The sequence below is a fragment of the Ciona intestinalis genome, chromosome 2, assembly GCF_000224145.3.
Source record: "Ciona intestinalis chromosome 2, KH, whole genome shotgun sequence".
Lineage (NCBI taxonomy): Eukaryota > Metazoa > Chordata > Ascidiacea > Phlebobranchia > Cionidae > Ciona > Ciona intestinalis.
Window position 1 is genome coordinate 908,333 of NC_020167.2, and position 18,449 is coordinate 926,781.

An 18,449-nucleotide genomic window follows, 5' to 3' on the forward strand; every position below is an offset into this window, starting at 1 on the left:
GTAAGATAAGACATAGATTCAAACTTTTTTTGACCCACTATGGTCATGCTGCATTTGAATCTACTAGGCAAATATGCAGCACATCAATAGTTTGATAATGTTCACTTTACTATTTTAAACAACACATGCCTAATATTTGTTCATAGTTATAATTAAATAAACAAAACTTTATGGCTTAGGAAGAACCAAAGTTTTAAAAAGTAAGCTACAATAATATCATTACATTTTTTTGACTTAATATATATATCAATTTTAGACTTCCAGCAAATGCTTTCAGTGAAGCATTTAAGAATCGAAAAGAATCTCTTGTTCAAATTGTGCAAGTCATTATGACCCGTATGCAGCGTGTCACTTTCCTTGCCCTGCATAATTATCTTGGTCTTTCACAAGAATTATTGCGACCAGTAAGCATTATTATCACCTTTAATTATTTAAGTGCTGCTGTTTTTTACATAACCTACAAACAAATATAGTGAAAAATTCATGTTAATGTATATTGTTTCAATGTTTCATCAAGATGCAAAAACAGTATATATATAGCATGTAACAGTACTTTGTGCAATTTTTTAATCTTTGGTTGTTGTGTATAAATTGTTTTATATATATACATTGTATTTAATTATATATTTGGAATTTGTCACTTTGGATAATTACTAACATTAATACTAATACACATCATATGATTTATTACTTTCAAGAAGAATCGTTAAGAATGTTTTTATCCTCTGCTTGGTTCAAATATGTAAATATTACTTTTTTAACATTTCACTTGTAAATAATGTGATTCAGACAAACAGAGTATCTGATGATCAACTTTCAATAAGGAAAATGTCGTCGTCAAATATTTTGTCTGAACTCGTGGAACGACACAGGTAAGCTTTTGTATATCAAACAGTAGAGAATATAATTACTGACTAAACGTCATCATTTCTTCAAAGTTTGAGTTCCGCTGACTTGAAAGAACAACTTGCCCATAAAGATGATACACCCGATGCCAAACATGAAGAAGAAGTCGTTTCCACAACCATATTACCTCGCTCCAAGTCGCAACCCGTTGTGATAAATGTAACAAACTTTTTAAATTTTCAAATTTATCACCAAAACTCACATTTACATTTGAACAGAATGGTGGAAAAGTGAAGCAGATTCGATTCAATGAGATTGACACGGTTGTTGATGATAACGATAATGTCTTTCATAGGTTTGTTAAATGTAATATAAAGTGTGTTTGCTGCCAGGTATAATAATATCTAAAACAGGATTTAAATATTTGTTATTTAAATTTATTATGTTGGAAATCACTTAAATGGTTGCTCAATGTCATTATTATGTTTTTGATAAATTGATTATGTTTTTAATAAATTTGATTAAAAAATTATGTTTTTGATAAATTGATTAATTAATTATAATAACTGTAGAATATGCATAATTATTTAAACAGCACAATGTGCAAGAACCAGTTCAGTAGCATAACCGAGTTACCTTGTATGATGTATATGTTTAGTGAGAAAATATTTTAACATCTACAGACAATCGAGTCTACCATCAGATGCAAAAAAACAAATTGATTTTAAAGAAAGTGTTCGTCAAGCTCAATCTAGATCAATAGATGCTTTTGTAAGAGAACGTGTTTTTAAACTTGTTTATAATAAATGGTATAGTTGGTAATAAAATAATACATAGTTTCAACTACAACGGCTGCATATTTACAGTTGTAGGTATGACATTGCATTTTTCTAGGATAAAATGTAATTGCATATATTCCATCTAAGTTACCAACCATGCTCCAGCCAAGAAATCTAGTTTTTTATTTACCTATTTAACTCACAAACAGTTTCTGTCAACATAGCTTTTATGATAGACAAAAAGAATTAAATTTTTATTTTTGTTTTAACTTACTTTAGATGACACCATCACCAAGTGAGGCTTCATGTTCTTGTGACAGCTCATCTGATGTCAAGGTAGTGACAACCTCTCCTATTTTGAATAAATAAATGTAACTTACTTTATCCTTGCGTGGCCTGAAAACGACAGTTGTTAAACATACTTTCTTATGTTATTTTTGTATGTGTTATTGTTTTGTTGTCTGTCGTTTTATTCTTAGTTTTTTTTTCGTCCCTTATAATTATTGAAATTTTTCAAATTAGATTTAGAAGAAAAATCAATTTGTTTGGTCAACATGTTTTATCAAAAGAAATTTCAGATTATCAATTAATATTTCTAATATTAATATGTATGGTTTTTAATTACATGATGTTGTATGTAGATATTTGAACTGAATGAACCAGAAGTGTTGGATCTGGTAACTGCAGATCTGTGTCAAGTGTTTGGTATTGATGACAGGGAAATGTTACAAGAACATATCGCTTTACTTAAAGTAGGGGCAGTAGGCTTTACATGAAATGAATTTTGAAGTTTAAATACTGTAGAATACTGCTTGATGCAATCTCAAAAAAACGTTATAAAATTTATTTATTCTATCTTAAATATATGTAGGTATTTAATGTTAACTAAAATCTTATGGTCCCTTTGTCATTTAAAATTCTCGTACTTCTCGTATGGTTATGGGTATCCTGTAAATTACAGTCAACAAAATAAGGAAGTTGCAGGTTTGATTTTAGTAAAACATGTTTTTTGGCTGGTGACCCTCCAAGAAAACTACAAGTTAATTGGGGGGGGGGACCCCCTGACCCCTGCCCATGACCTACTGACCCCTGCCCATGACCTACTCTCTTTAACCAGCTCATCACTACAAATTAAATAATATAAATATACCATGATTATATGGACTTTTTTATAATATGTACAATTGCATCAGGTATGTAAGGGCCATCAATTAATTAATGAAGGCGATCAAGAAGTTTCAATCTACTTTGTTGTGACCGGCAACTTGAGAGTTTCACAAACATTACCTGAAGTTGGTTTTGATGAACAAAGAAATGTCAGTGTTTTGGGTTTTTATTGTAAACCTTTTTTTAACCATTTAATAAACAATTTTAATAATATTATATATTAAACAACTCTGTGTTTTGAATTGGGAACCACGAACATCAATACTTAATACTAATTTATGAAAAAGTTTCAGCATGTTTTGTAAAAATTGTCAAATGCTAGTTTTTAAAAATCTGTAATGTGTCATGTCCCCACCAAAAATTTAAAGAACCACTGTTTTAATCAACAGGTGACTTTGTTTGAAGCAAAACCAGGAATGTTAACTGGCCAACTTGCGGTGCTCACGGGAGAACCTTCATTCTTCGAGGTTTCTGCTCTCGTTGATTCCGTAATAGCCAGAGTGACTCGGCAAAGTTTCTACAAAATGATGCGTCGTTACCCCCGCATGGTTCTTAACACGGCACACACCGTCATGCTGAGGGTTAGTTCGTTCGTTCGTCAAATCGACTTCGCTCTTGATTGGCAGATGGTGGAAGCTGGAAAGGCGTTGTACAAGTAAATAACATTCATTTTTATTTGGAGTTGTGTGGTACAAGGTAAAAAGTATCCTGATAATTAATGGTTCAAATTCAAAGTAAAGGATTCTAATTTATATAACATTTTAAATTAATGGCTTTGAACTAGTTACCATAAATTAATATGATGTTAAAGCAAGTCAAGTTGTTTGCTTTAAACAATGTCTTAGAGGAATATAATATAGTTAATTAAGTGCAGACTGTTTAGTTTTATCTGTTGTGTGTGAGTAAATACATTAACCTATTTAACAAGATTGTGTAAATAAACCTATTCATGCTCTTTACATTGTAGTGACTTTATAGTTTTAAACTCTAAAGAAAAGTATTTTGTAATTAATTTTGAATCAACAGAATATTCTAGTTTTTTTGCACCTGTTCTCATGCTCATGCCTCATGCCTTTTAATGATGACCTTCTATATTACTAAAGCAAGTTTCCTTTTGACACAGACAAGGCAGTAGAAGTGACTGCATGTATATAATTCTTCACGGTCGCTTGCGCTCAGTGCATTTAAAGTCAGATGGAAAGAAGGAACTGGTTGCGGAATATGGAAAGGGAGAGATTGTTGGAATGGTAACTTTCTTCGCTTGTATTCAAACTGTGTCGTATTTTTAATAGTTGAGCTAAAAAATTGATGGTTTTTAAATTTTTGCTGTGGAGAGGATTTATTTATCATTAGCATTGGGTAGTAGTGCATTACTTAGCAATGGACATATCTCTTGTATGTTAAGGAACTGCAATATTAAAAATAGGACTTTTTTCCTTTTTCGAACTTTTTTCCTTTTTTTTGTAAAGTTCATAAGGGTGTGGTTTAAGAAAGCTATTAAAACTGTCTTATCTATGTATCAAATGTTGCTTGATAAAATAAAATAACCTGCTTTTTTAGACTGAAGCATTAAAAGGTATATCTCGTCCAACATCGTTACATGCAGTTCGCGATACTGAGTTGGCTAAAATACCTGAAGGGCTAATTAAACAGATAAGGGTGAGTTTTATTGTTAAAATATTTCCTTTATTTTCTGTTGTGGTTGGACAATAGATTTTTAAAAAGGAGTTGATAAGGAATGAGGTAAAACAAAACAGGAAAATGGTGGGTAAACATAAAACACCTCATTTTGGTTTAATATTAAAGTCTGTTTGTTGTATTATCTTATATTTCATCTTATAAATCTGCTCTTGGCATTAAATGAGTTATCAAAATTTGGTTAAATAAGATCGATATGAGGAGGCACACTATTTCTATTTGTTTCCATAACCATTTTTGTAACATTTTACAAGATCTGCACTGCTTCTAATTTATAAGTCCTTTATCTGTAAACAGCCTACAAACCAAATTTACAGCTATTTTGCCTATGTGGTAATTCAATTGCTTTCTCTTAATCCAGAGGCAACATCCTGGTGTTGTGACGCGACTTATTTCACTGATGTCCGATAAAATACTTGGTAACATGCTTTCACAAAAGAAGTCACATGTAAGGTCATCAGATGTACTTGCTCCCAAACAAACTATGCAAGAAGAAAGTATGTTCTATTGTTTTCTTTATTTCACCAATACCTTCCGATACTGCAGCTCAGTGATTACTCCAACCCAGCGTTCCTTGGGTGTTGTTCAAATTTTATGTAATATTTATCAGTCAACAGTAATGTAAAAAAAGTACTCACATTGTTGCATACATATAACTTAAAAGCAAGAGGTGCTTGTAAGCGGCATATACAACCCACAACAAGAGTATCGCCTTTCCACGAAAAGATTCAGCTGCACAACTACCAAATGCACAATTCTATCTGCCTTCGTTTAGAAATAAATAGCAAAAAATTGGTACCTAATAAACAATCTATTCTTGCAGCTAGTTTTGCATATGGAGATGTTTCAAACCATCTTGCCAACTTATCAACTGTCGCTATATTACCCGCTTCAAGTGATGTGCCGTTAGATAAAGTATCTATGGAATTACATCATGCACTGGGGGGCATTTGTAATCAGGTTTTAAGACTCAACAGCGATCTAATTATTCAACGTCTCGGTCATAATGCACTTGACAGGTAAGAATATAATATACGTAAACAAAATTTTCTCTGCAGGGATTCCTTACTTCTCCATACACTGGCAAGCCTCACATGAGCATTTCTATCATTTTTAAACTTAATCTTACTTTTTTTTAGTGAATCAGTCACAATTTTTTTACAATAATTTTTCATTAGCTATGGACCTATTCATAGAATGTAAACACAAAAAAAATACACACACAAAAAAGTACCCGAACACAAAAGAAGTGTTTGGAACAAATACCAAGAATTTGAGAATATAACTACTCCAAAAATTCTAATCCCAACCTGGCATTAAGTATTTACACTGTTGTCTTATTTTCAGTGTGCAAGAATACAGGTTATCTAACTGGTTGGCCCACCATGAGGATTCACATCGAATGGTTCTTTATCAAACTGACTTTACCATGACACCATGGACACAACGTTGTATAAGACAGGCTGATGCTGTTTTAATCGTTGCACTTGGTGATGGAGAACCAAAAGTTGGGAAGGTATTCACTGACTTGTCATCACTGACTTGTCATTTTACTTTAATCATTTATCGCAAATCGGCAATCAATGCAATATTGTCTATTAATATTTTGACTGCTCTGCTGTCTGCTTTGGTTGACCAATTAGAAATGTCAAAATGGTCAATTGTGCCCAAAAATTGCACTAAATTGATGGATTTTTTATGTTTTCAAACAAAGTTAACGAAACGATTATTTTAGTTGGAGGCCCAGCTTGAAGGGATGGCTGTTCGGGCTTTAAAGATGTTGGTTCTGCTTCACCGACCAGGCATTATACGACCAACGAGAACAGTTGATTGGTTAAACATGAGGGGATGGTTGACTGAACATATTCATATTAAATGTCCAAAGCGATTGTTCGGACGAACACGTAAATCAAAAATGGTAACATGCTTGTTTGTAATGTATTTTTGTTCTCTTAATATACAATTAAGCTTTCTGAATTGCTTAACGGCACAGAAATACTAGAACCTTACGTATATATGTCACGTATGTCACGTACCTCAAAAGTTGATTCAATTAGCATTGATTAATGATAGTTTTGACGTACACCTGAGTCTGAGAAACCATGATGTGTACGTGATAGTTGTAAATGTGTGTCAAAAAAGTTTTTGGTTCATTTAAATCGGGGGTTCCCAAACCGCGGCCCGCAGAAGCAAAATAAATGGCCCTCAAAGGCCTTCAAAATTACCGATTGCATACGTTCACAAATAAACATATTACTTTAAAAAATCGTCTAAAAATGTTTTATTGATTTCTGTAATATTTTACATTTTCATTGTTACGTCACAAAAATAGGCTGTCACAGCATCAGCCAACCTTATACGCTTGTTACTCTGGTAAAGGGGTTATATCGCGACATGATTCAACAAAAATACTTTGAAACTTGTCTTTTACTCCGCAAGTAGGTAGTTTAATCTGTTCTAGAAGCCATGTTTATTACCAGCATATGTGTCGAACTTCCTGACCTAACTAACAGTATTCGTTATAACCAAAGTTTGGCCAATACAAGTCGCGTCGCCAATATAGCAGGGAAAAAAGTTGTTAATATATAACAAATAGTAGAATAACAGTGATGTGTTTTTAGTTTTTAATCATTCTATATTATAAAAAATAGGTGGAGTACTGGGAAAAGTTGTCAACAAAACCAGTTGATAAATTTAGTGATTTTTCTCGGCTTGCACGATTTCTTACTGGAACATCTATCGCTCTTGTGCTTGGTGGTGGGGGCGCTAGAGGTCTTTCACAAATCGGAATTTTGCAATCACTTCAAAACGCTGGTAAATTTTTAATAAATTCTTGTGAATTTTTTTTGTTACATGATCCCAATAAAACTATTGTAAAAAAACAGTAACAGAAATAATTTTTAGTTTTTTTTTGTTTTACGATATTGATATTTGTGTCTGCAGCATGGTACAGTGATTAGTTTTCTTACTTGGTATACATTAAGTGCTAGGTTATAGGCTCGTTGTTGCTGCTATTGTCAAGCAAGACACTATGTATGTAGTAGGTACCAACCCAAAAGAAACTGTATGTGGTGTCACTGGTGTGTAATAGGGCAACAATGTTGCAAATGTGCCTGACTACACATGAATAGAAATAATTAGTGAATTATAACAGGTGTTCCCGTTGATATGATTGGTGGTACTTCCATCGGTGCCTTTATGGGCGGACTGTGGGCAGCTCATCGTAACATTGAAACAATGAAAGAAAAGTCGCTGATACTTTGTGATGATATGAGTTCAATTGTATCAAAAATACTCGACCTAACGTATCCGTTTACATCCATGTTCTCTGGTGCTTCATTCAATCGAGCAATCCACACAATATTTAAAGATATACAGATCGAGGTGACAACAACAATAATAACTTTATTTAGTCATCAATACAGCGTTAACGGTTCTTTACTCTAACCCTGTTTTTTTAAATTATTTTTTTCTGTAACCAGAGTAACCTTATTTTTTCGATATTTTTTGGTTTTGGTTTGTATTGAAATAATAGTTAATCGTTGGGTTACACAGGATCTATGGATTCCATATTTCACCATCACAACCGATATCACTTCATCTGAGATGCGGGTGCATACCGACGGTATTTAACTCTTTATTATCTATTGTTTTTAACAAATTAATAGGAAACCTGTTTTTATAAATTCTAAAAGTCATCAGTTTCAGTTCAGTTAACTTAGTGTGATAACATTGCTTGGTGCATGTGACTTAGGTTCACTATGGCGATATATCAGAGGCAGCATGTCATACCATCCATACCTTCCACCACTATGCGATCCACGGGATGGACATTATCTTCTTGATGGTTGTTTCGTCAATAACCTACCAGGCAATATTATATGCATTGTTCAGAAACACATGCAAAATCATTGCTTTTTAAGTTGCCTGTCAAAGTTATATGACCATAAAGTTAGATTTCTCCATACAGCAGGTGGCCATCAGATCAGGGTGCAAGTTTGCTAAGTGTGTTCTAATTTGAATTATTTAACAATAGATTTGTGTGGAACCTCACATGTATAATAGTTGCATGGTTGGTTGTAAACAAAGTGAATGTTTTTTGTATGATGCAGGCGTAACATTTTTCAAAACTCATATTTAGCTTAAGGTTTAAAAATACAGTTAGTTTTAAAAAAAACAGGTTTCCAATCACATTTTGTTTATGCTTGAATTTCTGTAATAGTTTCTGTATTGATTTCATGTAAGTTTACAGTTAATCACTAAGCTCCAACCCTTAAATTTACAATTTACGGTGTGACTCACTTGACTATTATCGTCCAATTTGTTACATTTCAAATAAGTAGACCGCGCCTAAGCTGGCGTAAGGTGTATGAAACAGAACACTCGTGTTTAACGACTGTCGTTTTTTCGGCCAGGTTAGGGTAAAGTAAGTTACATTCATTCAAGTAGAAATGTTATATTGAATATTATGGTTCCACATGTCCATTTAAGTACAAATGTTAGCAAAAGGGGAAATTTGTTCTAGCTTCGACCATCAACTAACCTTTTTTTTGGCTTTGAATTTGTGGTTTGAATTTCTGGGTAACCCCTTTTACTTAAATAATATTACTATGGCTTGTGTAGGTTGGTTATGGAGGTATGTGCGTGCAAGCATGTCATTATCAGGATATCTGCCTCCACTTTGTGACCCAAAAGATGGCCACTTGCTAATGGACGGAGGATATCTCAATAACTTACCAGGTAGCTTAGTCAGCAATGATTTGGTATGTGTCAGCTGCTTCATAAACCTTATTCTACACAAATGTAATACTTAGTTTTATTAATTATTACCTCTATTTTTTTTATGGACTAAATATTGCGATACACATGATGTAATCTGTTATATTGCTTGTTCCAGTCATATATTATTAGTTATTACCAAGTAATGTCTAGGGAGGTGATTTTTAAATGTTGTTCATGGAAAACTAATGTTTAATAGTTAATAAGTTATTCCAAAATGGAAGCATTCACCAAAATGGGTAAACATAGTTTTGATGTATTTATAAATCCTATCAGTACTTGAAAACAGTCTAAAATTAAATAGCTTGGTTTGTATTCTAGTGTGAAGAAATAAAGAGTTCATTGGAAATATATATTAAGTTAAAAAAAGCTGGAGATCAAAATATAGTATCCCAATAGGAGAAAAACTACATTGTTTTTTGGTTTGTGTTAAGTTTTAACAAAAAGAAAAGTCAAAAAAATTAAACAAGTGCCAAACTTTTGAGGCTCCGCTGTTTTTTTGTTTAACAAATTCAAAGTTTTTTTGGAATTATTGTTTAAAATGATTATTATGACACAGAATGTGGCCAAGAGAACATTTCGCCTTTTAAAGATTAAAAAGTAGTTGCTACAAACATAACAACTTTGGTAATTTTGTTGACAAAATATTTGACCACTAGGTGATGTTGCGAGAGCACGTGGTGCATGTAAGGTTATTGCCGTCGATGTTGGATCTGAAACTGAAGTCGATTTCACTGATTATGGCGACCATTTATCTGGATGGTGGTTGCTATGGAAACGGTGGACAGGAAGGTGGACGGGCAGGATCAAGGTAATGCCACATTTAGTTAAGTAAGCCTTTATTTTAAGCAGGGTTTCGGCCTGTTTTAGGTGTTAATATGTCTAGTAGCGGTAGCTTTTTCTAGAAGTAGGCACCATCAAATTAAGGTTGCTATCAGGACAAAGAATTTTGTACATTCATTTATGATTTAATTAGGTAAATTTGATTAATATTGATGATATTTTATGTTACAGGTTCCTGACTTAAATGACATACAGTCGCGACTGTCGTATATATCTTGTCACTATCTGCTTGAAAAAGTCATTAAATCTGATTATTGTTTCTACGTACGACCTCCAATTGCAAAATATAAAACGCTGGAGTTCCACAAGTAAGTTGAAATAATTAAATCAACCCTTCAATGCCACCTGGACAATTGAAACAAACAAAACTCCATGTTTTATGTACTAAGAAATAGGAACTAATTATTATACCAAATATCCCCCACCACCCCCTCAAAAAATAATTGTTTAGTAGTTCAGAAACTAGGAAGGGTCAAAGTTATTTAACATTCTTTCTTATATTGCATGCATTGTCACATGACACTTTTTACTGGTTTAATTTTATGTAATTCTTTTAAAAGCAGGTTTTTAAAACTGGTGGTAGCTTTAGTTTTTATTTGAGCATCTCCCTTCTATATACAATTTTAGGTTTTATTGGTAAATGCATCCCTCTTTAATATTAAACGTTGATTTATGTGTAACAGCACCCCAAAAAATTACTAACTTTTTGTTAAAAGGTCATATATGTCAGAGCGCTTAGTTTAAATTTTAATAACTTTGTTTATTTATGTTTTCAAGGGTATTTTATAAAAAACAAACCTGTACCCAATCACAGGCATAAGGAACTGTACCAGGTTGGCTTCAATCACGGTGTGAAAATATTCACTGATGAATGGGCGTCGCATTTCTGGAAGGAATTGATCAGTGACCAGAACTTACCCGTGAGCCAATCTATCGCATCAAAAGTATGATCATTTTTTTATATGAGCAGTTTTTGACTTTCTTTTATTTTAGGGTCGTGCAGATATTTCATTCACAGATCTGTCTGAGTTTTTAACCGAACAAATGGAAACGAATGATTTAAGGAATCCATCAGGTAAATATGCTTCATATCAATCTTTGTTTAAATAAATACTTTTGTTGAAACAAATTGTAATTTGGTTTTTTTGTCTGCGACTTGTGTTATGTTATTATTTTCTCAGTTGCTTTAAAAATGATTAGTTTGTTTAAAAACTAAAATTGTCAGGTTTTATTAGTTTTTTTTAATTATTAGGTTGTTTAAATGTCAAAATTTTAACTGGTCTTATACTTAATTTATTTTTTGTAGTATGTAATAGTTCTTATATCCAGTCTAACATAATAATGTTTCCACAGATTCGGAATACGAATTTGGATATGATTCTTCACCTGAAACTTTCTTCCGTGGGTCGAATGGAATGCGAAGAATGATGAGCGAACCATATGATATGAATAAAGTAATTCAACAAACCATTTTTCACTAAACCCTAAATTACTTTTGCCTTAACGCTTTTTGCTTACAGATGACCGAAATTCGCTCTATTGACCAAAAGCAGGACACTGTACAATCGCTTTGTGCCATCACATCTGCAAGTCCGACAACGTCACATAATTATGATAGACGACATTCTTCTTTTCAACAAACACAAACCATTATTCCTTCTTATTCATCAGATGATGAAGAAGATGATTCGAGGTTAATTCTCTCATCTTCTATATGACATCTTATGTCTCATCTCAGTTGATACATGTTCATTACAGCCTTTCTCTTTTTCAGCCTTCTCTTCTTTTGACCTTCTTCATTCTCATTCTCTCACTTTATTTTCAATTGCATGACAACCACTGGCGGCCATTGATCCATACATTCATCCATGTCGTAGCACAAATAACTTTAAAGTTAATATTGCATTAAAAGAGTCAACACTCATTATTATGAACAACCACACACGTTTGCACGATTACTGTGTGTTTTACCAATAAATATTGTTTTCTGTAAAATACAACGTGTGGTGATACTTTTATCATCTGTTTTTGGATGTATTGCAATAAAAATGACACACTGTGCCAGACAAAAGTGTTTCAAATGACTGTATTCCAATTTGAAAGAAAAACAGTAACAGTAACTTAAAGATAGAAATTGAATACAGGAATTTTAAGGGCGAAAAAACAATAAATAACACGGCAATGTTTATTATTATTGCTACGTATAAGAATGAATGAAAATAAAAAGGGATCCAACCGAGGTTTACAATAAACAAGGACACACTTATGTAGAAGTTAGAGCAGAAGCATTACATTAATACACCTATTACTGCGTGTCTTCATTAAAAGGGATATAGTAGGGTGGGGGAAGATGGGACACCTTTAGCACATAATATCAAAATATCCTGATCTTGTTTTAAACAATTAACAATGGTCTATGGGAGTCGTGAGGATATAGTTTTACAATTCTTTGAATGTTTTTTGTTTACTACCAAATGGGGCGAGAACAGAACGAATGTGTCCCATCTTCCCCCACCCTACTATATATATTGTTTTATTCTATATTGGTCGAATATTACACAAAATGGTTTTTCCTTACCCGGCAGTTTATCTTTCTAAATCGAACATTTTTATTGTTCATTAGTGATTAAGGCTTTATTTAGGTAGTAACCCAGTAATAATGCATATGCTTTTATTTGAGTAAACAAGTAATATCTACATTGGCCATTACAATGTAAATTCCGATACCGGATTACCATCGGCATGTATTACTTTTCCGTCGCTAGCTGCACTTGATAATGTTAAGACGTTGTCGAGTTAAATATGGTCCGCCTATACGCCACTATGTCACTACGCATGCGCAAAAAGGACAAATAGATATATTATGCGACCCTTATGAAATATGGCTGAAAAAGATGGGGGCTTAAATATTGGTAACTGTTACACCCGAATCCATTCCTAGTGACATTTCTACGTTCTACACTGATAGCGTCGCTATGGGTGAATACGTCATTGTTTCAAGACCACACGCTGTGCCGATAATTAACAGTAGTGAAATAAACACCCAACTCACTTCCATTGTTAAACTTGACTCTCGTAGTACTGCTCTTATTTTGTGAAGCACAAACAAAGATTCTAATATTTTCGTTTTGCTTAAAGCCAAATATCATACTCTCGTTCCGCATTCCTGCTGCCTTTCAATTGAAAATTACATGTTTAGCATATACGCCGTATTTAACTAAGGGGTTGCATCAAAGCTGGTCCAAGTTGTCATAATATTTGCTCCGACATTCTGCACATGAGTAATGGCGTTGCAGCAAATGCGCGATAGCATTCCTACTAAATTTTAAACAGCACCGTAACGAGGGGAGTTTTGCTGAGAATGAGGTCACAAGTTTTTATATTGAAACGGGAAAAATCAATGTAAGACAGAATACAATAGTCATTCTGATTAGGGTACAATCTATCGTACCTTCTAGTTAGGCATCTAGTACAATAATGGTACATCTGATACAACAACCGATGCGGCTATTGTGACCCTGGTTATTTTTAACCGAGCAAAAACGCTATAGAGATTCCACAATAGTCTGTAAGCTCTCCCGAAAACAGCGGTGTTGAGTTACAGCGTTCCTCTGTCGTTTGAACTTACTATGATTTGCGGCAAAGCTGTAATAGGGACGGTAAACGGCTCTGGTTTCGTTTCAGGACAACTTTTGGATAATCCGTAGTAGCGCAAACATGCCGCTATAGAAGTAAGGAATGAGCAAGAGTAGTCTAGTTGTATTGACCTGTATGAGAAATGTAAAACGTATTTAGGAAAGTAACTTCTATAAATTTTAATACCACGTTCAACTTTTCAATTATCACAAAATGTATGATGTTACGTTCACTTAAGAGCCTTGACCAATTAGTCTTAGTAGGCGTCTTAAGCCATGTAAAGGTAAAATACAAACTACGCTGGCTTTGTACGCAGATGTTTGCTGTTGTGTTTATTTACTGACGCAGCTTATCTGAGTAATTGAGAGTCCACGTTGAAATTTTCAAATCCATCGCCGATCAACCATCACTGTGGAGCTTAACGTTCCATCTTATGCATAGCCATATATGGCCTTACCTGTATTGCGATAAATAATACTTAAATGTCACAAAATATGTTCACGTTCTTAACATTTTTGTTACAGTAGCGAAGCTGCAGTAGATCGGTTCTCATTTAAAGTTAAGACAAAATAAGAAAGTTATCATCAAACTAGGTCGTAAATACGTTTTGCAACTATTCGTTTGTTATTAGCCATGTACCATTTTATAAAAAGCAAGTTTTAAAAGGTATATTTTTGAAAGCTTTATTCATTAGTGATATACAAGTAACTTATACCAAGTACCTATAGTTGAAACTAATAAATAACAAGCCTAATCCTGACAAATTGTAGAGGGAGTTTCATCCAACTATAAATAGTTGCAATTGAATTAGAAGGTGTTTATCAGCATGAGTGAACGTAGTGGTTTTTTACCGCAAACACGTATAAAGTATTTGAATTAAGTTCCCACTAAACAGTTGTTCGTACTTGAAACTTGTAATTATATTAACCGGCTGATAATGATTCAGATAACGTATACCCAAATGAGGTGGTTTATTTAAAGACGGATTATAGGTTTTGGAAACATCGGAAAGCATTTTTTCAGCCTCCAACTTGTTCTACGTGCGTCAAAGCAGCTAACCCATAAACACGACGTTAATTTGGGACAACTCTAAAATTCGTAAATGGAAATCCAAGTATATCGCTACATCACGATTATGCTATTTATATCTGCATGGAAAATTATTACATTGGGTTCAGTCAGGAAATTCCAATCCATATAAGTACATTACTCATTTCTAATATATCATGTCAGTAATTAAACTTAGGTTGCGCGAGAGACAGGCACGGTAGCGTAAACGTGTATTGAATGTACATTGTTCATCTCATTCAACCAACAGATTTCATACATCATATGTGAATATTGCAATTATAAAGATGCTTGATAGTAAAGCTTATTTGTATTTATGCACTACAAAAAATATTACACCATCATTATAAAGTATGTTTTATGTTTTTGTCAAACAATGTTGGATTCGCATGTGTTACAAGCGATCAGGTTAACCTTTATCTTTGTACTCGTTAAACAAGGGAAGCCATAATATTTTAGCCAGATTCTACCGTGAAAGATTAGTTTGTGAGTAAACCAAGTTTGCTTGTAATTCTTTAGCAAGAAGAAGGTTTAGGTCGTTGCTAGCAGTTTTGTTGCTGTCAGCCTATTTTCTCTCTCTTAGAAAACAAATCAGTTGCTTAGTTCTGGGTCACTAGTTATTATTGTATTTGGTTACGGGCAGTTTAAACCCGTTAATGGAATCTGGTGAAAGTGTTTTTACAGGTTAAGTCAACAATTATTGATTAAATTTGTGGCTCACAAAACAAAAGGCAGACACCCTGGTTAGCCATAAGAAGTGAAAGGAAGTTATAGGAAGTGTTTTGGTAAAGTTGTTAAACATAGAATTAATGTTGGTTATAAGTTAACGTCTCAATATTATGTTGAAGTTTAAATTGCGAAGATTTTCAGGATGTTGCATTTGTTGTTTAAATATTGAAAGCTAAGTATTCGTAGGGGTCGGAATATAACGTCACTACATCAATCATAACAAGGATGGTAGCCATAATGTCTATATTCCGCGCTTCACATAAAGGTCGCTTACAAACATTCGGCTTCAATGCTAGAAACGATCCGCTTGGTCGCGGTTTGTGCGACTACTGAGTGTCGCAAGTTAATTGAGAAAAAGAACCAATTCTGCCCGAAGACATCGCGATAAATGTCATACCTTTGAGCAATTCTGTAATCATTTTACCCGTGCCTTACATTTAACTAGTGTTGCAATGCACGTTACATTGTTTTGTATACAAGGTTAGTAACGTGCGTGATCGACGACCCATATTTGCAGCCATTCGATCGGATAACATTTGAGGCGAAATCTTGTGATATAAAAGTTCCCCATTCGTATAACGAATAGTGGTTTCAGACACAAATTCATGGAAATTAATTTGGCAAGTTGTTAGATTGTTTTGAAACAGTTCCAGCCATGATTTTGTGTCAATATCAGGAATGGTTTAGTTTTCTATGTGAAAATAAAATTAAAATCACGAGAGTTAGATGTTAATAATAGAATGCCGAATGTAGTTTAAAAAAATTATAATATTGACTATGTGAACCAAGTCAAACTCTTGTGGGCCACATGTGCTTGTTTTAAGAGGCCATCATATAAAACTAGATGCGCGCAATATGTCGCTTGACGAGAACGAAGCGGGTCCTTGAGACCAATCAAAACATAACGTTGAGGACAATACACCGTAGAGGTCGAAACTGGAGTTATTATAGTTATATATCAGTACAGTTTTGGACTGGATACATTGTTCTCACAAGCATTGTGAATTTGCGAGTTGTTATATCATAAATATATCTTTCGTAAACGTAGAAATGTTTTATAGTTATAATATTATATAGTAGTAGCAATAAGCAAGATGAGAAGTGCTGATTCGTCTTTGTGTAGTTATTGTTGTGTCAATATTGAGACTAAGCGCCTCATGCTACGTTATTATAGAAACAACTACAACATACAAATAAGCAAGCAAGTTTAAATTGATCAGTTTGGGATTTTTGGTTAGTTTTCTATGTTTAGTAACAAAATAATTATTTTTTACAATTTATATATACATACGATTTTAGTGACAGAGAAAACTCACAAGTCGCAAAGTGATTGTTACCTCACAAGTTGACCGAATAGAAAATCTTAGAGAAAACTTTGCTAGAAAGAGAATTGCTTCGTGTTGTCGCGTAAAGACGAGTTAGATATAAATCTTGCTCCAAAATCAAACAAAAATTGTTTCATCTCGATAGTCGTTAAACTGACGAACCGTGACTGTTGCTGCGTTTATATTTACCGATCAACTGTTTCCATATCGCCATACGAACACTTTTGCCTCTTATTTAAAACAAAATACTTGTATTTTTAATTTACTCTGTACACCTTTCCTTTTACGTAAACAGTATTGCTTTGGGGCTAGTGTTGTCGGTTATATCTTCATTCAAGTGAACGTTAAGTTGGATACATTTTACGATGTGCAAATAACTTAATTTAGTTGATGATTTTTAAAGGAACGCTTTGTTATCTCTTTGGACCGATGTAAACTGACAGCGTCACACTTAATTATAGACTAAGAAACAAAAAAATAAAAATACCATTTTTTTTTTGCTTTAGTGCTTAATATAGGCCATATTACAACCAACTGCAGTTAATTCTGCACATGAGCAAGCAACAACGCTCGTTATTCTACGAATGCCATGTTTCATGCGCCTCGTGACCGCTTTTACCGCATATAACATTTTGGCTGCATGTTGAGGTTTCTTGTACACGTTGAAAAAAGGACGCCTAAGACAAAGTTACGGGCACCGTCGGATCAATACTGTCTGCAAGTGCATTTAGTTAGGCGTTCTCGGGTGACTTAATGACGTCACAAATTGCACATAAAACGTTTGATCAAAACAAGATGGCGGCAAAAAAATTGATACACGAAAGTTAAAAAAATTAGTATCATGGTTGTCTTATATTGAGCATTCAATTCTTCGCTGTCCTTTGTGTTATGTATTCTGTTCATTTTATATTTATTTGCAACAATACGCGATACGTTTATTTAGCGTAGTTATTCAGACGCCTTTTAGTCAGACGGGTTACTATTGTAATATTAGAAACAGTCATTGTTATAAAACAATAGCCGTATCTGATATACAATGGAAGGAAAAATACCGTCCGACTTGTTTTTAACTTTTGGCCATGTTGGACTTCTTTTTGCTGCAAAATGTTTAAAATTGCTAAACAGACTATTATTAGTTGTGTCTATTTCATATATTTTTGCGAAAGTAAGTTTTGCTTGATACCATGACGCACGTTATCAGAGTGGGAAAATTTTAAATAATCAATGTTGTTGCATCTACCATGCTGTCATTATACCTGATCTGAAGTCTACCTGGATAAAGGTAGTGAGAAACTGGACTATTGATTTTGGCTTTGCTAATGCAGAATAATTTTCGGGTAGACCAAGTACCTGTCAGTGTTTGCGGACGAAAAGTTAAAACCTTTTTTATGACTTTCAACTTGTTTTGTTAAACTTACTTATTAAATGTATAAAAATGGTGGGGGACACATTTAGCACATAATATCCAATATCCTGATCGTGTTTTAAACAATTATAGTCTATGGGAGTCGTAAGAATGCGTGTTCTTTCCTACCAAATATAACGAACTATACCAAATAAGAATAAAATAAAAAAGGTG

The 18,449-nt window shown here is 33.6% G+C and overlaps 1 protein-coding gene across 2 annotated transcripts; it reads left to right on the plus strand.

Annotated features, from left to right (window-relative positions):
• The first annotated feature begins 241 nt into the window (after positions 1-241).
• LOC100184309 (patatin-like phospholipase domain-containing protein 7) lies at positions 242-12,178 on the plus strand. 2 transcript variants are annotated; one of them, XM_018817351.1, is made up of 26 exons: positions 242-404; positions 790-872; positions 939-1,065; positions 1,125-1,201; positions 1,530-1,617; positions 1,905-1,961; positions 2,267-2,377; positions 2,819-2,941; positions 3,182-3,447; positions 3,916-4,039; positions 4,353-4,451; positions 4,852-4,987; positions 5,314-5,509; positions 5,838-6,006; positions 6,226-6,408; positions 7,142-7,304; positions 7,645-7,874; positions 8,046-8,115; positions 9,114-9,230; positions 9,929-10,080; positions 10,284-10,420; positions 10,927-11,056; positions 11,106-11,187; positions 11,466-11,566; positions 11,633-11,805; positions 11,887-12,178. In XM_018817351.1, the coding sequence occupies exons 1-26, from the start codon at positions 330-332 to the stop codon at positions 11,900-11,902; spliced, it is 3,285 nt and encodes a 1,094-aa protein (XP_018672896.1). In that variant the 5' UTR covers positions 242-329; the 3' UTR covers positions 11,903-12,178. The 2 variants fall into 2 exon arrangements, with proteins under 2 accessions (XP_018672896.1, XP_018672895.1); XM_018817350.2 differs by lacking the exon at positions 9,114-9,230 and adding an exon at positions 8,245-8,361 and having other exon boundaries at positions 11,633-12,178.
• Positions 12,179-18,449: the final 6,271 nt, after the last annotated feature.